The 25,221-nt window shown below is 41.4% G+C and overlaps 1 protein-coding gene across 1 annotated transcript in view; it reads right to left on the bottom strand.

Moving 5' to 3' along the window:
* The window catches only part of LOC125901829 (neuropilin-1a-like), a 98,509-nt gene that overhangs the window by 56,578 nt on the left and 16,710 nt on the right, over positions 1-25,221 (bottom strand). The window contains exons 3-4 of the mRNA XM_049597768.1: positions 13,545-13,726; positions 3,573-3,800 (exon numbers count right to left, since the gene is read on the bottom strand). Coding sequence (XP_049453725.1) covers positions 3,573-3,800; positions 13,545-13,726 — 410 coding nt within the window. The remainder of the gene's footprint in view (positions 1-3,572; positions 3,801-13,544; positions 13,727-25,221) is intronic.

The raw sequence follows: 25,221 nt of genomic DNA, 5'->3' as shown, positions 1-25,221 counted from the left end.
ATTCAGTATGTGTGAGTGTAAGATTAAAAAACAGCTCATGCAGAGTTTTTTCTGAACATTTTTTTGACAAAAAAAAAAAAAATATTTTTTTATTACTATTTTTTTTCTGGAGTTTTAAAATGATCTCATACCGAGCAGATTTGATCTGCTGTGTAAAGCATAAAATGTGACTGAGAGCTTTGGAAAAAAATCAAATAAGTGAACATAATCCAATATTTTTATTTCCAAACTCTACATTTAGGACTCATCCCTTTCCTTTTTTTTTTAAAAATTTTTTTTATGAACTACCCTGTAAAAAAAAAAAAAAATTCTTAACAAAATAAATGATTACATCCTCTTTTGAAGAGTGAATCCAAAAATAATAAGCCCTAGATGTTTGTTTGTTTGATTCAATTCAACCAGAAAAAAATCATTTTCTTTTGAAGAGAAGATTTTACAGCTCTCAAAGAAGTGCATGATGGGAATATTTGGTGTTCGTGTTAACATTGTGAAAGCGTTTGATCACCCTGCTGCAGAGATGCTTTGTTATCTGCGCTGACACACATGTTCCCTCAGCAAACACAGGAATACAGCGCTTTATAGCATCACGCACACACCTCCACAACCCCCTACACACATAAACACACACGCACACACACTTGTCCATGCTAACAGACACACCTGAATGCACACACACACACACACACACACACATACACAGATCATTTGACAGGAAAAGCCCTGGCATGTTATGTATGCTGGCATGGCTTTAAAGTGTATGTCACTGTCTGTATACCTGTGCCAGTCTTTGTGTCCCTCATGTTCCCATGCCAGTCTCCTCCCTGGCAATAACCAGGCAATGCTTTGGGCACAGCAGTGAGTATTGTGGGCATCCTGGCAGCCTACTCAGGCCTGTCCAAGGTATGTAGCTCTCACCATTATCTGCACACTGTACGACTAATTAGACAACAATGGAAGCTGAGAAATGCTGTCCAAACGAGAGGAGGGGAGTGTGAACAGAGGGGAGAGCAGGATGTGTCGCCGTCATTCATGTGCAGAGAGACGATTTTCCAAATGTGGCTGGTGAGGGAACAATGTGCAAGCTGTGAAGAAGTCTCTCTTTCAGTACATCCAGCCTCTGTGTGAGCACAGGAGGGTGAGTTTCAAGTAAAGGACTGACAGCTGAGTAACAGCTGAGCCATTATTGATTCTTATGTACTGTAAGTGGATAAAGGCATAGTTTCACATTTTGGGAAATATACTTATTCTCTTCCTAGAGAGCTTTAAAGGTGCTAGAAGGTGGATTTTTTTGAAATCTTTGGACAGAGCCAGGCGAAATGGTTCCCTGTGTTTCCAGTTTTTATGCGAAGCTAAGCTAACTGGTTACTGAGAGTAGGATTGAAATTATTTCTTTAATGTGTCATCAGCATCCTGATTGGGCTGTTCTGTATGCATCTTCCCATTTGTGGGGTTTTAAAGGGACAGTTCACCCTAAAATCAAAAACACATATTTTTCCTCTTCCTTGTAGTGCTATTTATTAACCTAGATTGTTTTGGTGTGAGTTGCCAAGTGCTGGAGATACCGTCTGCCAAATTGCCAAGAAAATAAATTTGAAAAACTCAACAGCAGTGTCTCTCTCTAAAAATCAAGAGCTGGTTACTCAAGATAATCCACAGAACATCTTGTGAGCAGTTTCACATAGGAACTATTTTCTCTCTAGCGAACTACACCCGCCAACTGTATCATCGCACAGGAGGAAGAGTGCATCTACTCATGGACAGGAGGCTTGTGCTCATGGTCTCCTCCTCAGCTGAACGGTAACATTTGCTAGTTCCTTAAAAGCCATGCTTGTATTTTCAGAAACCTGCAAAACTTCCAAAGGTTTTAAAAGTCCAGGAGAAAATATTTTTCCTTATCAATCAATAATCAAAGTGACTGAAAATGTGTTGTCAATAGGACCCCCCCCCCCCCTCCCATCCCCTTCAAATTGAGATCCAGAGTCATAGGTATAGATTTCAGGAGGGATGCAGGGGACACATCCCCCTTACTATTTAGACTAATTGCACTTGTCTCGTCTAATGAAACATAAAAGTAGCAGAGGACTTTTATTCTGACAAAATGAACAATATTTACACCATAAATTGATGCAGAAAAGGCACAAATTGGATAATAAATAATGACCAGAATGCAGGAAATTAATTAAATGCTCAAAATGTTCTAGCCAAGGACCCAAAAACCCCTCGTTTTCCTGCAATGAACAAACAGAACCTACACCCTTGTTCAGAGTCAATGGAGTGCTCAACATATCAGGGCTACGGCGGGCAGAGTGGCCCCCTTGTATATCCAGCCAATTAGGACAGAGAAACACAGTGTTATCCTCCTGTGCCAAATTCCTGACACAGCCTGTAAAACCTTTTGTGAAGGAAGAGTGCTCCGAAACATGACTATAAAAGCATGAATCCTGAAGACACCAGGCTCATAAATGATGTGATAAGTTTTCTTTAGGAAGTGTAAAATACTTTCCGTTCAGGGATTAATTCTGTTACCGCAGATATATGCACAAAAATTTATAGGCTGTATCCCAAAAATAAAACCAGTGTAAACACACATCCTTTCCTGCATCCCCTCCTCCCCCACCTCAGCCCCCACCTCCCCTCCTGTCTTTACCAGTCTATTTCTCGCCTCCGCTTTCTCCTTCGCCTCCATTGCTCAAGCCGAGCTCGTCCCACCTGCAGGGAAGCCATCCATCCTTTGTTCTCCTCCCTCCTCCTCCTCTTCACCTCCACATGTCTCTGTCTGTATCTCTGTCTGTTTTCTGTCAACATCTGCAGGGGGAAGCCGTCCCGAGCACTTCTCATCCTTCTCCTCTCTCGGCTGCTGCTCAGCTCCGCATATTTATCCTTCTGCATCTCCATCCCATTTTGCCTGTTCTCACCCTCCACCTGTGGAGGAGCAGTCCTGTTGTTTCCCCTACGATTCTTTTACTTTCATCTTTTTTCTGTCAGACATTTTCCATTTGATCTCATGGCTCTATCTCAGTAGTGCATCCATATTTGTAGCTTTCTTTTAAGCCATAAGAATGTGGTTCTGAGACAGGGGCTCAAGCTAAAAAGTTGGCTTGGGACTTGAGAGTTCATACAATGCTTCGGAAATTCAAATTTAGCAGGCAAAAATATCCCTTTTGCCCTTTTTTTATAGCTTCTTTTGACCTGGTTTTGAATTGTTTTATCTCAACCATTAGAATATATTTCTTAGATGGGGTTTAAGCTAAAAATAGGCCTTAAAAGTTCATAAATGCTTAAAAATACTACATACAAAAACATGTGTATGTGTTTTTTCATTGTAGCTAGTTGAGGAAAAGTGTGCTCATATTCACAGTCTTACATTTGGATGTTTAAGTAAGTTTAAAACATGGACAGTTTCAGGTTTTAGAATCATATTTTTTCAATTTTGTTGGTTCAAGTTCATCCTTTAAGACTCAAACTGAAATATTTCTAGTCAGCTTGAGCTCCCGTTTTACCCTCCAAGGCTTAGACCAACATGTCCTCCATTTTTCTCATTCATCCCCACCTCAACCGAACCCTCTCCTCACCTGCAGGGAAGCCGTCCCAGATCTCCAGCCAGTCGTATCGGCAAAGGGCGCCCGGCGGCGGCGTGGTGTCGGGTTCCATGTCGAAGCTGTCGAACTCCACCACGATCTCAGACATCTTGGGGGCGAAGATCATGAAGGTGCAGTCCAGGTTGTTGGGGTACTTCTCGGGGAAGCCCGGTGTCTTGATGATGCCTCTGGGAGCCGTAAAGTTCCTGGAACATTCTGGACCTGTGAGGAGAAAAGACATGGGTGGGTTTTTAAAGTGTCAAGATGTGTTTTGACAGAGTGATTAATTCCCGCTCGGACAGAGGTGTGAAGTCTCAGGGGTCGGCGTTCGCACATCTCTATCACTTTGAATATGACTTCCAGTGTTTATTTTGTAAATGAGTCGTTAGCGGTTGAAAACTGAGACATTGACTATGGATATTCATAACTGGATCATGCATCATGTTCTTGAATGCCGAATCTGCCAGAATATCCTTTGAAGAAACTTTTGTGCCTGTTTGGATTGATAGTTTTTACTTTACTGTCTGCATTTGATTTTTTTGGACCTTTTTGTCTTTTGTGCTGCAAAAATAAGGATACAGACATTTTGGAAATGCACATGCAAACTGATATACCGACAGATTTTTTTTACCTTTATGAGTGTAGAAAACTTTGGCAGCCTGCAACACTTTGAAAGCTGTGACTTAACTAGAATAAAGATTTACATTGACTGAGTCCTTGTGAGTCTTAAAACTAGATTTTTGTTTTTAACAGTGGTGGAAATTTCAGGTGAAATCTTGCTGTGAGGCCGGAATGTCATTTTTTCTCCAATGTTTTTTCACCAGTTTTGTGAAGAAAGACATGACAGTATGATGGAATAAGAGAAAAATAGAAACACTTCACTTGATCCAGAAAAAGTCGCAAATTTGCCTTAAAAATGGTTGATTTTTAAAACGTAAAACGAGCCTGTAAGTCCCATTCGACACATTCGATTTCCTTCAGACATAACCTTTGTTTTATTGACAAAACTCATTGTCTCCATCCAATCAGACGAACCGGTCCCACCCCCCTGTCGGAGCCGCCTGTGTCTGTGTTGTGACTGGGGTGTGGAGATATTCGACAACAGTCCCAGACACTGAGAGACTGTTTACAGACACTGATCATGTTCAGCAAACAACAACACACACAGATACACTCATAAACAGACAAATCGAGCCCTATTAGCTCATTAGACACGTCCAAATGCACACGCACGCTACCCTACATAATCACTCAACCACAACCTTATAATTTGTATTCAGTGTGAAGTCAAATAGCAGTGCTGTTGTGTAGTTTGTGGATTCACTGTGTGTTTCTTTGTCCATCTCAGCTTTTAGTTTTATCCGCAAGACCTACATTTTCTCTACTTTTGGTCTGATTTGTTCTTGCTGCACTTTGATTAACATTTTTTGGGGTATTTCCAGTACCTATAATCAGTCTTTTGTATCCTTGAATTTCTGTGTAACCCAGATTTTAGCTGTACAAATAAAGTTCCACTTCCACAAAAGAAAACCCCCACAAACATCGTCTGCTGTTATTTTGCACCCTCTGGCGATGATGTTCTATTTTCTCACACTTTCATTCATGCATTTTGCACGTAACACCTTATAGTGACAAAATCCTCAGCTGTGCTGTGTTTATATATTTCCCTCTTTTATATTCATCTCACCATTGTTGTGTAGTAGTGTGAGGTTGCTGTGCTACATGATGAAAAAGGGGCACTGTAAATTACTGTAAAATCCACTGCTGAATAAGTAAGACTTTAATTTTGAAAGTACATAATAGGGTATATTTCCACATTGTGTTTACTTCCAATGCACAGGTTGTATGGCTTTAAGATAGGTTAATCTTTATGTTTTAGAGCAACGTTTCTATTTATTTCCATGCATGAATCTGCAACACAGGAGGACAGTTTGTTGGGGCATGTATGTCTGCAAGGTTACCATATAGCATGTGATGATAAAGGTGTTGAGATCATGCTGGCACTTTGTTCATACTTTAACACAGGCACAGAGAACATTATGCACGAGAGACCCTGTAAATACTATCTTTCACCACAACTGCAGTTACATACGGCACAAAACACCCACTGTAGCTGCATGAAAACCTCATTATTCCTCACAAGCATCACATGCCCCTCCGGATTGTAGGATAATAAATTAAAGCCTTTTCAACACATAACATTTGACATAAATGTCTGCTGATAAAAGTACAAACAGAGCGGGGGTGAACGCGGCAGCTGTTATGTCATTGTCGTTTTGGTTTTTTTTTGGTTTTTTTTGCACACAAGCTGTTCTCTCCACAGTCACATCCACGCTGTCGATGCTACCCATGAAAAATCTCTGCGTCGGCTCACATCAGTCAAGCGGCGGTTGGCAGTTCACACCTCTCTTGTCGTGAAGTGACATGAGCGAGGTTACAAGACGGTGACTGATCTCTGTGGGTGAAAGACGACACGAGGCGTGGATGAGGGTCAAGCATCCCTCGGAGGCACGAGCAGTGTTTTTTTTCTCTGTGTGTGTGTGTATGCGGGATGGGGATTCTTGTATTGCCAGGCCAGATGTGACCTGCATGTTATCCGAGCATGCCTGTAAACATGAATCCACATACAGACACACACACACACTCCAGCGGACCCCTTGCTGTTGACACAGGTGGTGTCATTAAAAGGGCGACATGATGAATGATGTGGAAGAGATGAGGCAGGCTTCGATCCTGCTCAGCTGGCACACTTTCCAGTATGTGTGTGTGTGTGTCAAATGTGCAGATGGGTTGAGTAAATCTACGTCTCATGAGAAATCTATGCCACTGAAGCTATGTCTATCAAGGTCAAGCATTAATGTGGTTTCAGGGCAAAAACATCCTTGAAAATCCATATAACGTCTGGAAAATAAAAACTAAAAATACTCACATGTGCATGACATTTACTGTCACGCATTACTGTGAGAACTGAACCTCATGGGCCACTGTAGGTCGTTCTTTCTGCCCATCACCAGCTGATTCTTTTCATCATTGTGGATAAGAGCAACAAAGCACCTTCTGATCTGAAGACAAGCAAGTAAACATCTTAGAAGTGGAATAAATCTTTTGACTTCATGCAAACCGCTGGTATTAACAGTGTTTTAAACTAGAAAGCACCAGAACCCGCAGACCTTAAACCAGGCTTTGTTTCATTTAAACCAGTGCCTAAACTCCCGAAATCCTTCTAACAATCCGAATCCTTTTAACGATAATTCCCTGCGGCTGAACTGTCTATCAAAGTTCATTTCATCTGGAAAAAACTGGAAAACAAAGCCAAAAAATCACCTCCTCAGTGGTGGAAAAACATTGTCGCTGTTTAAATATGCCAAAAAAAAAAACTGCCCCCTAAAAAGATCAAGCGGACCAAAAAAATCATTGTGCCATATGCAACAGTGTTTGCTTATTTGTTCGAGGACGTTGCATAGATTGTGTTATGCCGCTAATGCGAGCGTGTACTCCTCCCAAACAACATCTTCCATTCTCTGTCCATCCATCTTTCTTCCTTTCATCTCTTTTATCAGTGACCCTTCAATCAGCTGTGGCCCAAAGATGAAAAAAAAAAATCCCCCCCTCCCGTCGACTGAGCCGCAGAGACATGTGTTTCTGGTTTGAAACCTGCAATAAAACCAAAGAGCTGGTGCAAATATAGTACCAGGATGCTGAAGAGGACACACTTGGCTATCATTTATAAATGATATGTGCTCTGTGGCCAGCAGAGGGTGGAGTTATGGTTATGGTTATGAGAGTCGGATGTGCCAGGGCTTCACAGCCCAACGCTCATTAGTCCAAAGATTTACCCACTATTGCCAAGCACTATCTTTAAGGCCGAACGGAGCCTGCCATCTGAACGAGGGTTACGGCTTCTTGTGGTGGTGTTTTGGGGTTTTCTCATCATAATGACAGACGTGGAGGAGAAAGAGATGAGCAGAAGGGAGGAGAGGTAAAGAACGAAGGGACGATGCCACAGACAGATACACAAACCAAGCAGACGTTAAGCAAACTCCAAAAACAACTCATATGAGCATACACTTCTGAATAAAGCTAAACTAAAACTTGGCTAAGTTTAATAAGGTCAATTAAAGATTATCATCACCAGCCCCAAAGAAATACACACAAAAAAATAACATAACATTTATTGATTTAATTCTGTTTATGTAAACTTTATCTCTCCGCTCAGTTGTTTGAGTGCTGAAGAATAGAATGGTGAAAACTTAATCCTATTATAGTGTCTAATTAACCATATTTGTTTTGCATAAAAACAGCCACATTTAATGACTCTATAATAAGAATAAGCCTTAAAAATCCAAATCAGCTCCTCAGGTAATTTAAATCTCTCAAGTCCCAGAAACACAGAGGACTTTATATCAGTGTGTAGCTACAGCTCTGGCTCCATCATAATTTTCTTGATTGCTTTTTGCTTCCAAAGGGGCTACATGCGAAATTAAGAGCTTATGAGTTGTCTGGACATGGTTTTCAACATGGAGGAAGCTGAGTTAGCAGTTAGCAGCTAACAGTGCTAACTCTATAAACAGCACTAAACAACGGCAACAGTGCTGACAGGGCTAATGGTGCTAACCGGGGGGAACCGGAGGGTGGGTGCTATGCTTCCCTGATGCTGCCTCCACATGTCTGCAATAACCATCATATGCCATGCAAAGCAGCAGCAAAGAGCTAGCCAGTGGGATACACACATGCAGTTGCGTGCATGCACAGCTGGAGAGTCTACAACAACAAACCACAACATTGCTAAAATATCAACACCCACAGCAGGAACGTGACTTCATTCTCTGCTGAGGACGCCATTACTCCACTATGTCTTTACATAGCGTGCCACCTGGATGCTACGGTCCCGACGGCACGCAAAGACTGTGCCACGAGGGCAGAACAGGGCAGAGTCTCTGCAGATAAATATATTTCCACACACATCTGGTGGGTCATGATTGATATGAATCCATACTTTTTTTTTTTTTTTTCGGAAAATACTGCATGGTATACCTTTAATTTAATAGAAGTGGTCAGTCAGTGATTATATATTTTAATTATTTTACACTTTCTCTTTCCATACGCTTGCATGTCTGATACCTAAAATGTCATAATTTTGATCATGTACTGACACTTGCGAGGTTTACCGTTTGATTCACTACTAGACGCAAAAATGAAATAAATAAAAAAATTCAGAGATCAGAGGACAAAAACAGGCAGCGTGAGAGACAAAGAGGGAGGTCTCAATAGAGTAAAAGCCTGTTTGTAACCAGAGCAGCAGCTCCATTTAGCAGCGAGTTTCAATATGCTGCTCAGACTGTAATGGATTTTAAATGTGGCGAGAAGGAAGGCAGCAACATGGCAGGGGGATTACCTGAGTGAGTACAAGTGCTGTTTTTAACTTGTTAGAGGGTAGAGGACCCATATTGAGGCCAACACACACACACACACACTCTCTCCCCCCACACACGTGCTGTCCTAGTTTCGTAGCCCCTCTTCTGTGCCAGAGCATCCATCTCATCTGCGGGTCACCCCTGTTGCCTCCAAGGACAAACAGCCCATTAGCTAAATGAGCCTGGGGTCCCGTGCACCTGTCTGCTGCACACACACACACACACACACACAGATTCACACATTAAATTGCAAAAACAGACAGATATCGGCACACATGTAGCAACACGAGACAAACGAAAGACATGAAGAAGACACACAAGTCAAAGCCACACACACACACACACACACATGCAAAATTCCCAGCTTGTTCCAAGGCGTCTGTCCTGCAGCTGAACAGTAGCCGTTAGAGAGGCGACGGCACCGGACGTGCTCAACAACAACAGGAAAACAGTCACTCTGTTTCTCTGACAAACACAGGGAGGGACAGCGGCAGCAGCGTGCTGAGACACACAGACCTAACATGCACGCCTAGTTCATACCCTGCACGTTCAGACCAGCAGACCTGACAACATGAGAGAATCAAACTCACTCATTTTATTTATCCACTAACTGCTTTAATACAAGAAAGTCAGAGTGTGGATCCACTTAGAGATGATTTGGACTTATTAAAAATCTTTCAGATTGTCAAACAGTCTCTCCACAAGGTTTATGTAGCAGCTGTCATGGAGCTTTTGATCAGATTACATGATCCTCATCAGTGTGATGGAGTTTGTCCAGTAAAATCTGAGATTTAAAATTAATTGTTCAGCAAGTTCTTAAGAAACAAAATAAAAACGGAAATTCTGAAATCTATGAATCCATGAAACCTGGGCAAACAGCTGAGGATAATGTGATCGAAAACTCCAGAACAGCTACTAAATGAATCCTGTGGAGATTAGTGCAGCTGTTTCCAAAGTCAAAAATGAACTTTGACCCTTCAACAGTACAGTGTTTTAACACTGTCAAAATCACATCAGCATCCAGTAGGTTAAAGGGCTCATTTTGGCTCTAACTTTGTTGTTTTGTCCTTGTATTGATTTTATATTTTAGCTTCAAACTAATATTGACCTGTGTGTGTCTGAAATAAAGTCATATTGTTGTTAACTGTTTGCAGATAATTTTAATTGTTTTACTCTGTAAATCCCATATACCTGTCGAAAATGATGTTTTCTCCCTGTTCTATTAGACTTCTCTTGGAACTTTCACCGCCATCATAGGTGTCTGTTTCATTAAAAAAAGATATAAAGTTTCACCTCTTCTGAAAGTAAAATGCATTGTGACCCAAACTGTACTATGAATGTACTTTAAATCCCTATTTGATCGTTATATCAGCGATCAAAGCTCAAATATAAATCATCTCACATCTACGTAGAAGCTATATCTTTAAAAAATCCCGCCGGGAAAATGTTCAAGACCAACGCTCCTCCTAAGCTGATACTCCTCTGACCTACTTTTAAAGATTTATTACACTGACTTTCTAATAACATCCTGTCATTCATCAGTCACGGCTTCACTTTGCACCCTGAAATTAAAGTCGATACAAGCAGATTTGAAAGGTGTATCAGAAGTAGGGCCGCACTTTGTAGTGTAGAGAGAACAGAAGCAGTGCGGAGCCTGGAGGAGCTGCAGAGTGAATTGGGCCCCTAACCCTACTCGTATTATTGCCTCACTCCTCATTTAAATACAGAAAAGCACTTGCCTATCCATTTTTCATATTACAATACTTTCAACACAAGTCCACTTGGGGATTCTTATTCCTGGATCCTGTGATTCTGTGAATGGTTATTGCTCTCAGGGGTGCAAAAAAAAAAAGAAAAAAAAAAAAAAGAAGAGGAATCTCATGTAATCGCATGTTCCCTTTTTACCCGATTTATCTCCAGTCCCCATTGGTGGAAACTGAAGTGGTCGCAGGAGACTCGGCGTTTGGCAGATACTCAAGTGGACCCAAGAGGGAAGAGCAAATACAAATGTAGGACACGGGAGCAAGGTTCCTTCCTTGACAGGCAGTGTTTATGTAGGTCTATCCTGCTTGCATCCTCCCTCAGCTGGGACTCACTGTTCCTCCAATAGCATTCTGGGTCTTTGAGTTTATATAACTTGCAGCCTTAAAGGTCAGTGTACCAGAGGTTCTGATTGTTTGGACAACCTTGGACATGAGTGTGGAAACAGTTTTAACCTATATACTCTGAGAAGTTATTTCAGGACCATGATTTGAGTAAGAAAACATTCTGCGGTGCGCAAAGTTGATTTAGTATACAGAATAATTCATAGTATTTAGATTGTGTGAGTAGTATTGCATTTCTTAACACGCAGTTTTCAATTGTTATATTACTTGGTTCACATATTTTGGTGGTGATTGTCTAAATCACCATTAAATTATCGTCTGACCACTTGGGTTTCTCGCCCTGTCAGCATAGGTGTAGTACTGCCAGATCACAGCAGAATAACAGACAGAATATTTGCAGTTCCCATTATCAAAGCAACTAAAGCGTATGTCATGCAACATTGACAATAAAAACAAATGGAAAGGTCAGAGTTGTCATATTGACATTTAAGATGTGTTGAGTGATTCACATTTTCAACATATGCACTGAGTATCACGCAAGAAAACAGTCCGTCAAACAAGTTGCTGGCAGCTGCTTTGAGTCGCACCAAGGACGTGTCACATATTAAACAGGGAGACAGGGGTCCTTCACCAAAAAATTTTGAGCCTCAACACTTCATTTCCTGCATTCTGGTGAATTTTTGCACCAATTTATGGTGTAAATGTCTTTAATTTTATCAAAATAAAAGTCCTCTACTACTTAATGTTTTTACTGAGGGGAACAAATGTGCAAATCTTAAATATTGAGGAAGGTGAGTCCTCTGTGTGTCCCTCTAAATCTACATCCATTTCTCGTCTATAGCTAGCTAATTGTATATGAAATCTGCATCACTTTTCTGATGGTTTCTTTATTTGTGATACATTTGCAAAGAGACATTACAAAGCCAGTCTTTTAAACTCAGCCACCTCGTGCTGCATCCACAATGCCTGCAGGAAATAAAAGCTTGCTTAGCTACTTTTTTTTATAATCCAGCCTATTAGATGAGCCTGACCTTTGCCTGCCCCGCAGCTCCTCCTCAGAATAGATCTTTGAAATACAGCTTCTTTTGCTGTATTGCACAAGTAAGTAAATGAAATCATTCAAAACACAAACTATTTCTTTTCAATCACCTATACTTCACTATTGAATGCCACGCTAACTATAACCTGTGGCCTAATACAGTTCAGCTAGATGCTTAAATAGGCTTATATTTTCAACATGATGAAACCATGAAAGTCCATCTAGCACTGTGTGGTCACTAACAGGTGACTAATGTATGTAAAAGTGCTTTCCCTACATAACCTCAACCCTTAACCGTTCACAAGTACACATGCACGCGTCATAGGTGTGCTCTGGTATAAATTACATCACACCGCTGCCTGTCAGACATCTTTTTAGCAGTGTTGCAGTGCAGATATCTCACTCTCTTCTCCTCTTTATTCACCAATCAGTGCACACACATGTGGACAATATGGACGTGCTAACAAATACAAAAAAAGCCAGCAAAAGATGTACCAATGTTACTGATTTACAAAATATAAGAGGACACAGATAAGTGTCAGGGGACAGCAGTGAAGAAGTAAAAAAATAGAAATTAAATCATTTTAAATTTAAAAGAAAAAAATCTAAAAGTAAAAAAGAGTTGATAATTTTTTTCCCTCTACATTTTCATTTAAGTATAGTGTTTTTGTGCATAGTCAGGGTCACAAGTAGGGGTATTGTAATTTGTATCAAACACATGTCAGGTTGGTGATAATGGAATACTACAGCCAAGGAACAGGGATAACATGATGGCTACTTCTTCCCAGAAATGTGGTGTTGGTGGACAGAGCCAGAATTCGTGGAGGCAGTCGTCACTTGTGCTGAGTGTTTGTTGAGTGTCTGATCCAGCAAATCCCATTATGTGCATCTTGTGTGGTGCTATGTGTGTTCTGTGAATGATTATTACAGATCCTATTTCTTGCTGTGCAGATCTCATCGGTTAACTTGGTGAGTCCAGTGGCAAAATTCTGCACATAAATGTCAGGTTGTTTGAAACCCGATTTCCCTTAAAATCAAGCAGGAGAGGAATTACCACATAATTTTCTTAGTTATCACCCCTGCTGCCCTTGAACCTCCTAAAATATGTAAAAAATTATTCACTTCTGATTATTTTTCATAGCAGAAAGTAACAAGGTTGTGCGTGCCATTGATCCAACAGCTCCACAACAAACCTGTGGAAACCTGGCTAAACTACAATTGAATTTAAATTGGCTGCTCTCCATGAGGCGATTCATCACATTCAGCCGAGTGTGTAGAAAACAGCAGAGCAATTGCAGTTCTGCTTCTGCTCCAGTTAAAGCTTTTAGCTGATGCTGCTGTCCAACACAAGCAGCTACAACAAGGACACTTCAGCAGTTACATAATGAAACCACAGACCGCTACACACCTGTCTTGAAGACCTCGTAGCGAACAGAGAATCCCGCCCCGTGTGTCTCGTAGTCAGAGACGAACTTGATGAGGAGCTGGCTGCCGCTGGAGATGATTGGAGACGGTGCGATCTTCCCGCAAAACTTTCCCAGCATGGGCGAAAGCTCATCTCCGCCATTGTAAACCTCCACGTAGTCATACCTGAAAGAGGAGAGAGGAGACACAGGTTTAGGTTGCTGCAAAAAATACAGTAGTAAATACAGATGGGATGATCTCTGCATGAATATGAGTTCATAATTATTTTTCTCTTTTCAACATCAGCCTGCAGCAGGTGATTACAGGGCATTGGTGTTTGTTCCTCCAAAGTGTTGTATGTGTCTTTGCTTGAATGCACACAGCTGCTGAACATATGCATGAGTAATTGTTGTGTCTGAGCCTAATTTATCCGTCGAAAAACTCGCAATTTATAGAGTCATTACACTGGTTTAACATGAGAAAGTCCATTAAAGCCACAAACTGGAGACATAGAGGGTCTATAAAACACTTTAAAGTTGCATTATGGGAAGCGCAGGATCAAACATTCTGACCCATACTAAAGCATAAAAATCAGGATATCTTAGCTGCTGACTTCTAAGTGTTCCTTGCTGTAAACTGCATTTTAACCAACACTGTCATGTATGAACATGTACTGTGAATACACACTTTGTTACAGGCTGCTAATGAAGCCTAGACGACACACCCAAACTGTGAAACTGTCTGCTTTTCTCAGACATGTTTTGGACACTGAGTGCTTCCGGATTTGGACTGATTTGAGGCATTCCTCCAGATACCAGTCTGGTCAGCTGATTGGCTTTGTTTGCAATGTATTGTCTTCTCGTCCATAAAGCTGATGCTGCTATGGGACTCTAAATCAGCACAGCTGTCTCGATGATGTGAATTATGGAAGATTTCCATGATGCAGCAGCAATGTGAGCATTTCACAAAGAGGGCAATTGTCAGACACAGCAGCTGTATGGTGAATTATTCAATGTATGTTGGGGGAAGGGAAACATCTGTTCATCTTCCTTATTTTGCGTGGTAAAAAGGTCGATATTTATGGTCACATACAGGTCATGAGACACCTTGACGTCAGGTACATTTAATCTGAAAGAACAAGATCCATAGATCAGAGTGTGAGGAACATGTGAATGTGACTCCAGATTGTGTGCACAAGTAAGATATCTGACCACATAAGTGTAACATATATCCACTGGTCCACATCTGAAGTGAAAAATGACCTTGCATGCATTTTTTTTTATTACTGTTCATGTGGGGAAATATAAAAAACATACATCAGGTTTAGGAAAGTGCAGTGTGAATAGAGATCAGACAGAAGTGATTCTTCCTAGTGACTGAGAAAGGGACAGTCAGGGAGAGAGAGTGAGGCAGCGAACAGAAATATGAACATGGCAGAATGAAGCACGGGGAGGCTCCCAGGATCCCACTGAGCGCACTGAGAGACTTCATCAGTCTCTGCTGTCTGTATGGACCTCCCACCTCCGCTGCAGCACCTCATCCTTTACCAGCCGACACCCCTCTGTCCACCCACTGTCCGCTTCACAACATCTCAAGTGTGTACTCTGAAAGTAACTTGCACCTTACAGTATGTGGCACATGTGGTGTACTTGATGTGCTTGTGATATGTATGTAAGGGTGTGGGTTTTGCTTCAACAGTGTGAGGGACATAGGAAACTGGGGGCTTTGAGGTTCTCCCCCCAGGGAATTTTAAGCATCAAACACTTAATTTAATCCATTCTGGGGAGTTTTTATGCACCAATTTGTGCCTTTGCTGCACCAGTTTATTTATGGTGGAAATCTCCTTAACAAATCCAACTCCTCTGCTTTCATGTTATTATTAGTGGAGAACAAAGTATATTTTCAAAATAGAGTCCCCTCCAAATTCTATGCCTCTGTATGTATGCTCTGTATATATGTTCTGCAAACTAATAACATTAGTCTAAGTGCATTTTTACGTCCACGAGTAACTCAAAAGTGTGTGTTTGTGTTTGTATGAGTAATGTATGTAAGTGTGTGCCTTAATAAACACCTCCCGTCCTCTCTCTGTGCTGCACTGTAGCTGATTGAATCACAGAGCCTTTAGAGGATTCATATACTAAGTTGCAAAGCGAGTCCACGACTAAATGGCTGGTTATACAGGGTCCAGACTGCAACATGAAACATGACCGGGCCCTGGCAAACAGAGGGGTATAAAACCTGACAAACTGTTGTGTTTCAGTTAGAAAATTTACTCTAAATCAATGTTCAACCTTTTGGCTCATTACCCTTTAAATGCCTGGATACTCTTCTAGCAAACAGTGCTGTTCCCTTTTTCAGATTATTTAATTCTTGGCCTTGGGAACAGCCATTGACTTTAGTTTGGGAACCATTGCACTAGAAGGAAAAATAATAATGGATGTTAACTTTTTAGGTGCGTTTTACTGTTTGCTTTGGTATTTTCCTTCAACCCTCAGAGGGACAAAAGTGTAAATCAAAGAAGTGTTAGTCCCACTGTCACACATACAGTATTTATGTTCAACAATCATACAAGGTCAGATTCACTACTGAGGAAACAGAGACCCATTTGAGCTCTGACAGTAGCCTCAATAGACCAAGATGCAATGCAGCCACAAAAACATGCTGTTTTGGGTCCATCAAAAACATTTTTCTCAAGTAGAACAACCTTGCACAGGTAAGTGCCGCAAGTTCAGGGTTCATCTTTAAGTCATTCTGGGAAATGCAGGAAAATTAGGGCCTGCTCTGATATGACAAGCTGAGGGATATTACTGAAAAATGCACTTGAATAGTAACGATTTGTGTTTCATACAGGAGAATTTTAGAGTTTTATAAACAGACTTTCCTGTAATGATAACTGCAGCAAGCTGTAAAATCACTGCTGTCAGGACTTCTCCTATGTAAAACTCATTTCTCTGTATACCTCCTGTTTGTCTGTTATCCCCATACACACTTTACAACCTGTTCATGACTTTGCATACCAGGACACACGAGACATATCTGACATGTTTGATATTATCAGGACGGCTAAGATTAGACTGGAAAGATTCCTAACAGATCTGTGCGGACATACAGTCCCGACTCAGCCTCAGATTCCCCCTCTGACTCTCAGGATGGGAAAACCCAGTGGAAACAATGTAGTCTGCGATGCCTCAGACATTAAGGCTCTGGAGCGTCTTATGTGGAACATAAGGATTTACAGCACATCACTTCTAAAACTATTTTCAGCCCTCACATCGCTGGTTTTAAGTGTTTCATTGGCATTCTTTCACCGAGATCTTCACATTTGACATTCTCCTTGTTTTATTTGTCTTTTATTATTGCCAAACTGTCTGAAGCCACTTTGTGACTGTTTTGATAAGTGCTATACAAATAAAGCATATTATTCAGAACATGTTATGCGATATAACAAGCGTCTTCCTCTCGCAGCCAGCTGTGGAAACAACTTTGCCTGGTGAGTATCTAGAGCTGAAAAGGGTAAAGCAGTACAGTGGAGAAACAGGACCTCTTGAGTGCCCATATCAGCTGTGGTGTCCTTGAGCGAGACAGAAAATCCATACCAGCTTTGGGATCTCTGTGTTGAAACTGACCTTTGACCTTTCTGACAAGAGAATTGAGAGTTTTCCTAAGGAAGCTGGGTAGAGTATCAAAATATCCCCACAGCATGGCAGCTTGCTGATCAGCAGTAAAAGCACCCAGGTAAGAATGTGTGGAATGTATGTCTAACCAGAGCCTTCCCTACAGAAACAACGACTCAACAACAGGCCTCCTGACCGAGCCAGATGAAGAACGTTTGCTGCAGCTGAACCAGAAAAGACAAAAAACACCTATATCGTTTGTGCACGGTGAGAAACTTCCTCAGCAGGTCTGGGGCAAAGCGCAGATAGTCAGCTTGTCTCAGACTCAAGGAATTCGGCTGCTGATTTTCTTCACGGCTAACAACATTAGCGTGCAGACAGAAAGCTTGTTAGGTGGTGGTTTTCAAAGAGTTTCTTCATGAGTTGGACGTGGGAACTTTGTCTTTTCCTCCTCAAATCTGTCACAGACATCTTGATTTCATGGTGTTTTAGTGTCTTTGTGTGTAACTGCTGGACACATGGGGAGCAGGTAGACAGTCGGAGCTACATTATATCACTCAGAACAAAATCGTGTAAGTATTATTTTGAAGTTGAAAACTGAAATGTAGTGATTTTTTATGGTTATTTAACTCAAACCTTAAGGTTTCTCAGGTTTTGAGCGGGTGGAGGAGGTAGACAGAGTGTTACAACCCTCAGGTTTTGAAATGCTTTGTGAAATCTTTGAGACATTTCCAAAAACTACACATTTGAAAAGCTTTAATCCACACAAGCCCAATGTCTAAATGTGAGAAGAGCTTTCTGTCTTTTGTTTTTATTGCAGTAAAGACGCAGACTGGAAATAGAGAAAGGGAACATGCGACAAATGTCCCCAGCCTGATGCAATCTGAGGACATTGCTGTTATTTGTCTTGGACCACTACAGACCACCAAGCCACCTCTAAATTTACAAAATGTAATTATACGTTAAATCCTATTTGCACGGGACTACTATTGCCAGGGGACCTCATGTGATTTCAGCCTGTTCTTTTCCCAGGGCGGCAAATACAGATGCGTTGCAGCCTTTGGCGTGTTTATGAGATGCACCGGGCTTTCAATTAACTCCAATGTAAATCCATGCAGTAATACTTGATGCTGAGAGCAAATGATGTATAGGGTAAAGAACGAGAAAGACTGCGTAGGTTGGATGGGTCAAATAGCAGACCACAGTTCGTGCCTTGTTACACAACTTATATAGGTCGTGGTGCACTGAGGTCACTGAGGTCATGTGATATAATTTTTGCATAATACATATGTATTTTACCCAAATGTGCTGACATTATTCCCCTTGATATGATGCTCACATTCATTTGTAACTCCACTCTACACAAAACGGAAACACTAAACAGCACTACTTGCATTGATGTACAGCGTTAACCTCCTTTTTTCCCTTCTTTTTAAAAACAATGTGGGTTAAATGAACTACCAAAACCAGACCTGATCAATACAGCAAAATTTAACACAACCATACAGGATAAGTTGCAGGTAGCAAACACACAGCAATTAAAATTGCCTTAAAGCAATCCATACAAATTCATCACCAGCAGCATCAAACCTATAAAGATGAAGACACATTATAAGCTCAGTTCTTTGAGTGTCTCCATCCTGGTGTAAACTATAATATCACTGCTGCAGCTACATCCTCTGAAAATCTGAAAATCAAATAAGATTAATAAACAACAATAACAATTACATGTACATTTGGTAAATTTCCACACTGTCTAGCGTACAGTCATTCTCAGGCAGGTCTGTTTACACATATTATGTATCAGCAGCACTGACAGCTCAGGGCATAAACAATGTTTTCGATGTTTAAATCGAGGTATCTGAGCTGGAGGTGAACAAAATCTGTTCTTCCGCTTTCCATCTCTGTCTTTATGTTTTTCTGTCTCTCAGTCTTATTCTCCATGTGTTCGCTGAAAGCTTTACACGCCCGCTGAGAAATGGACTTAAGTGCTCACTTGTAAAGTCTTAGAGCCGACGGTGATGTTTAGGTGATGGCATTTTTATTCATAGCAACAAACCTCCAACTGACTCCCCCTCCTCTTCCATCCCTGCCATGTCTTACGGAGGCTCATAAAATAAGAGCCATAGGGAGAGAGAAATGGTATGTGTGTGTATGTGTGTGTGTGTGTGTTCATGGCTGCATGCAGATGGCTACACTCACTCACTCAGTCACTGCAGCCAGTCCTGGAGGCAGTCGGTGTTTACCAAGACAGGCCGTTTAATGAAGTGGGTCTGTGTCTTCACACTCTAGTTAAGGAGAGTCTCTCAGTCTGCAGCCCTGCAGCCTCCTCTCATCCCCTCACAGCACTCATTAACAGCACCGGCTACTCATGCCCTCCAAATGCAGCTGTCCGTAGCAAATGCCTTGCTCAAGGGCAAAACAATCGCCATTCCATCTGGGGGCCCAACAGCAGATGTTTAAATTAACATTTTATGCCATTACCCGGCACTCTTAGCCACAGTGATGCAAACAACAGTAAGTGCAAGTGGGCTAAATGTCAAACTTAATAAGCAACCAAGAGCAGGATGTGTGAGGGAAGGTCAAGAGATGTATAAAATAATTGCTGTATCTGAAAGAGGTGTTGGTTCAACTAGACATCTGGAAGAAAAAATGTGGGTTGAGGAACTCTACACCATGAACTGATATAAAAAAAACACCAAATCAATTTAATTTCATGGAAGCTTTGAATTTGCTGTTGTGACTGAGAACAAGCCCCAGTGATGTTCTTTACCCACGGGTGCAATTTACACCAGGGAAGAGAGGATGTGTGACGCTCATTACAATTACAGTTTTACTTACTCACTAGAATTTCACTTAACAGCATATCTCATGACCCTTTCCCCCCACGTTAGCTCTGGTTCTTGAACCGGATCTGCTCAGATTTTTGGAACCTTGGTGCTATCTAGCGAAACCAGCCTGTGTTTCCATGGGTGTTGAATGGAACTGTAAACAAAGATGTCATCGACAAAGTACGTTATACAACAAGTAATCAGTAGTAGCCAGACCGCGGATCGCAATGATTATGTGGGAACTTTTGTTCTGTCATTACAGATATTTATTTGTATTATACTATGTTTTGGCTCCAGCTGAGAACAAACTTTTCAGGATCTGAACCAATTTATTTTTAGTCAAAATGCTCAACATGGTTCAAAATTAGCTGTGGGAACTGGAGCAGAACCCGTTCCCTGATGGTAGAAAAGGGGTTTTACTGTTCATCCACAATAATCCAGATGAAGAAAGCTCAGAGTTGATAAAAATGAAGATAAGCTCATCAACACACTCAGCTATTATTGTATGGATCTATTTACTTGGATTTGCTCGAGAGGCAAATCCAAGTGCTAAAAAGTTGGCTAAAACCAACTGATTGATCAGGGAAACCAAGTCTCCATGTTTCTCAGGTAAAACAAATGTAAAACTACTCCAAACTAGATGCTGAACATCAATCAAAGAAAAGGTAATAAAGGGCAGCTCTCTTCACAGAAAAAATATTTTGCTGAAGACGCAAATGCAAAACTATATATGTAGTCAATTTCAATTTTCAGTAACAATGGAACATTAATAATAAGGAAACACTTGCTAGACTGTTATCATTGAATGCACAATGACCAGATTTCAACCTTCTTTTTATTTTCTAGCTTGATATAAATGCACGGGCTGCCGGTTCGATCCCGGGCGTGGGAGCCCTTCTGTGGCTCCAGAGTTTGCATGTTCTCCCCGTGTCAGCGTGGGTTCTCTCCGGGCACTCCGGCTTCCTCCCACAGTCCAAAGACATGCAGATTGGGGACTAGGTTAATTGGTAACTCTAAATTGTCCGTAGGTGTGAATGTGAGCGTGAATGGTTGTTTGTCTCTATGTGTCAGCCCTGCGATAGTCTGGCGACCTGTCCAGGGAGTACCCTGCCTCCCGCCCGATGTAGCTGGGATAGGCTCCAGCCCCCCCGCGACCCTCAAGAGGATGAAGCGGTTAGAAGATGAATGATATAAATGCACAAAAAAAACCCACCTCAACATTTATGAAAACATGCATGAGAAGCCCTAACAGTGTTCACAGTTTAAACATCTCCAGTTACAGACTGTTCTCGCTCCCAACTCATCAAATAGCACCACTTTGTCAGTGATCTCAGTGGCAGATAGCGATGCACAGAGGCACCTTTTGCGGTGGCATGATGCGCACTGAGCAGCAGCAATTGCTGACTCTGGTGGAAACTATGGTAGTAAAGTAAGGGATAATGTCCAACAAGGTGTCCATTATCAGTTTTTAATGGCCAACGGATGCCTTCACATTAGGGAGCTTTTCCACATCAACTGTAAAGGTCCAAGGACAGAGGGATGTCATATGCTGTAAAGCCCTCTGAGGCTAATTGTGATTTGTAGTATTGGACTTTATAGAGCAAACTGATATTGACATTGAATTGAAATTACTATCATTAAAGCCCTTTGAGGCATGCTTTGTGAAAAACTCCAAAACTAATGCAGGAGGCTACCTTGCGCATCATATATGGTCCACTGACAAAACGGAGGTGGGATGGGAACAGGTTACCAGTTCCATGATAGCTTCCCAACCATTTTCTCACCCAGACTCATTTAGCCTTCTGCTTTGGTTTTCTCCCTGCAAAGCATTGCTAACATTCCACCAAATTGTCGCACCACATCTTACATCTGCTCTTTACATCTGCTCCCAAATGAGATCACGTAAGGTGGTGCATTTATGCTCCCTCTGGTGCGATTATCCTAATAATATCCTGCAGAGTGTGATGTGCCATTATTTTCACATTTTACAGTGTGTGCATGTTGAGATCAGAGAGAACATCTGTGAAGTGTCTTCTTATGCCCCTAATGCAACCCGACTTCAAAACTGGATTTTAAAACTACTGTAGTCTGAGCCTGGCTTAAATAGACCTTGAGCTGAGTTTTTTTTGTCCATAGCATTTACATACTGTAGAGTTTGCCCCATGTCTGAAACCAGGACTACACTGTTGACTTAATCCTTCAAGCTGCAGTAATATTGCTTTATTTAAAATACTAGGTAGTTGGCATTCACAGCAATTTCCACAATGGCTGATCAGAAATAAAGAAACACCTACAGAAATTAATTAAAGTGGAAATCTTATAACAAAAACTCTGATACAGTAAGTAAGTGTAAAGCAAGCTGACCAAAGCAGTGACCACTTGGCACCCACAGTGTTACCAAATTTAACACAAATGAGGATGTGGAAGATTATCTCTTTAAATAAATCAGATCCAGACAGAGAAGAGGAATTTTCACACAGCCCTGAGTTCCTTGCCACTCCTTCCCAAGCTACTGGACTACCGAGCTACACCCTCACTCTGCTCCACTCGTACACTACGGCTCATTAACATGCTCGTGGTGTTGTGTTGCGTTGTGTTGCGTTGCGTTTCCCCCGCGGCTAACTTCTTGACACACATCTGGAAGGTATCACGGCAGCATTTATGGGGCGAAGTTTTGAGCTGTTGTTACATTCACCTCCTGCAAAACAAAGCTAAAGCTAGGAATGACTCAGTGTTTCTGCAGAGCGGCGTCACACCTCTCTCCCTCTGTCGTTCATTTATTCCATCCACGTCTCTGGATCTGTCTGTGCAAACACTGTCTGCTCTCCAACTTCCTCTCCAGACATTAAAAGATTCTTCCAAAAACTTGCACTTCTCTGTAAACCATGTGGCTTTGAAGGAAACATTCCACTTTGGATACACCCAAACCACATTTTCAGGAGTCAAAGTCTGATCAAGTATTGCAATAAAGTTTTTGGCATGCCCACTTTCCCCCCAGCAGGCCTCATCTACTTCTACTTCATGTAGTCATTTCCTTCATTACCCAGAATGGCTTTCAACAACCTCAGGAAAAAGGTGTTAACTGGTAGCAGTCAGTTGCTGACAGAAAGAGTGACTGTGCCAATAACAGAGAGAGAGTGTGTGTTGTTCCATTTCAGGGGAAGGCGGTCATGCCCCTTTTTCAAAGTGCAACAAGTAGTTACAATCCCTGTGCATTGAGGCTAACGTGATTTAAGAAAGGAGCTTTTTGTCTGATTCAGACGGTCTGACACCGAAACAGATTTAGGTTTACTACTGATACTTAAAGTAACTAAAATGCTGTTGGCTGCGTGCATGCCCTGATAGCTGTCTTAGAATTTTGTTATTGTGAAGCCACTGAATTTAATTCATGGACAGAAGAAGCTGCCTTGCAAAACAAAGAGGTTCAAAAATGCAGAAAAGAAAAAGAAAACATGCTCATAGCAGTTTCAGGATGACCTCCTCTTCTGGGACTTCCTGTTTCCTGTTATTTGTCATTTTTTTGGTGTGAAAGTGCTGTCATGTAGCATTTTCAATATCTAAGCACACACTACACTACATGCTAAAGCACATTTAACGAGTGCGAACAAGAATAATTTGCTAAATTAATATTTCTTAAGTTCTTAGTATCCTACACAGCAGTCTGCCATACCTCCATTTAAATCAGAGTACGTGAACTAATGCAATGCAGTCTTTCTAACCTGGTGTCATCATCATCATCACAGATTCTTGCTTCAGGCTCTTTGGTCACTTTTTCACAATCATACTGAGACTTTTTAAAGACTTCTTCTGGTGCTCAGCAAACCCATAAAATTCCATATGAATATGGGAGAGCTTCGCCACATTGCATATTGAAAAAAAGACCTTACTCGGTGTAATGCTGTGCTCTGATTTATCCTCTCTGAAACAAGTGGACACACCCTCACCCTTTTTATATCATGGAGGAAGGCATTACGATGACTTACATTAATTCCCCGGAGACGTATGGTAATTTTTGCCATAACCACTACATGTCTAACCCTACCCTAACCCCAAAATTAAATGGTTTACCTTATTAGGACCATTTTTTTGGTCTCCAATTGGAAGGTAACTCCCAAAATCGTGACTATGCGAGCAGATTTTTGTCCCCACAATGTGAGTAATAACATCCACACACACTAATACATACACACATGCAGGAGAAGCTGTAGGCAACAATGTTCCGATTTTGTAATACATGAGTGGTTTCTGTGTTTTAGTGTCGATAAACTCAGTTCGACCAGTCGTTCTGTGCTCTGCTGGAAGGCTACAGATGGCACATGTGTGCGTGTGTGTGTGTGTGTGTGCGCAAGCAGAAAACACACTACGACGCCACCTGCCATCACACACACACGCACACCAGTCCATCCCTCCCCGTTTCTCACCTCCCCCGTGTTAACCAAAAAATCTACATCATCTTCCTCTCACTGTCTTACTCTCTCTCTCTCTCTCTCTCTCCCTCTCTCTTACACACACACACACACACACACACACACACACACACACACACACACACACACATGAATACAGCTTGTCATCTCCAATACTCTTAGTCAGTTTCCTGCTTACACAAGTACACACATATTTACGTAACTACTCACATGTATTCATAAAAAATACCTCTCTGATTCTGGGGGACTATTTTCCTAACAGTGTTAAGACTCACTAAATGCAGTGCAGCCCCTGTTCATTTACTATGAGAATCAACTGAACTTCTTCTTAAAGCATTATGGGACAGCAGTCAGCATGGGATTGAGCTCTGACACAAGAAAAGGGAGTGGTCGAACATTGTGGATGAGGGAGAAATTTACCTGCAAGTTCTGGAAGCAAAAAGGTTTTATTTCATGCTAATTTATTTTCCAATGGCATTGTGATTATGTTGTAACTGCTTCCTGGACTATATTCCCAACCAACTTTTTTTAAGTGACAGAAATGTGCTAAATGTTTTGACTTTGACACTGGAGACCAGAGTTGGCATTATGTGTCCTGTGAGTGGTTAGGTTTAGGCAACAAAAGTAGTTTAGTTAGAGAAAGATTGTGGTCCAGCTTTTGGTGTTCAAAACGCCAAGGAAATACATTCAAAAAATCTCAACAGTAACAGCTCTTTCAAGAAATCATGACCTGGTTGCTCAAGATAATTCACATACCTTGATGTGAGCAGTTTAAAGTAGGAACTACTTTCTCTCTACCAAACTACACC

The sequence above is a fragment of the Epinephelus fuscoguttatus genome, linkage group LG15 (assembly GCF_011397635.1).
Source record: "Epinephelus fuscoguttatus linkage group LG15, E.fuscoguttatus.final_Chr_v1".
Lineage (NCBI taxonomy): Eukaryota > Metazoa > Chordata > Actinopteri > Perciformes > Serranidae > Epinephelus > Epinephelus fuscoguttatus.
This window is presented reverse-complemented; position numbering and strand designations above follow the sequence as displayed.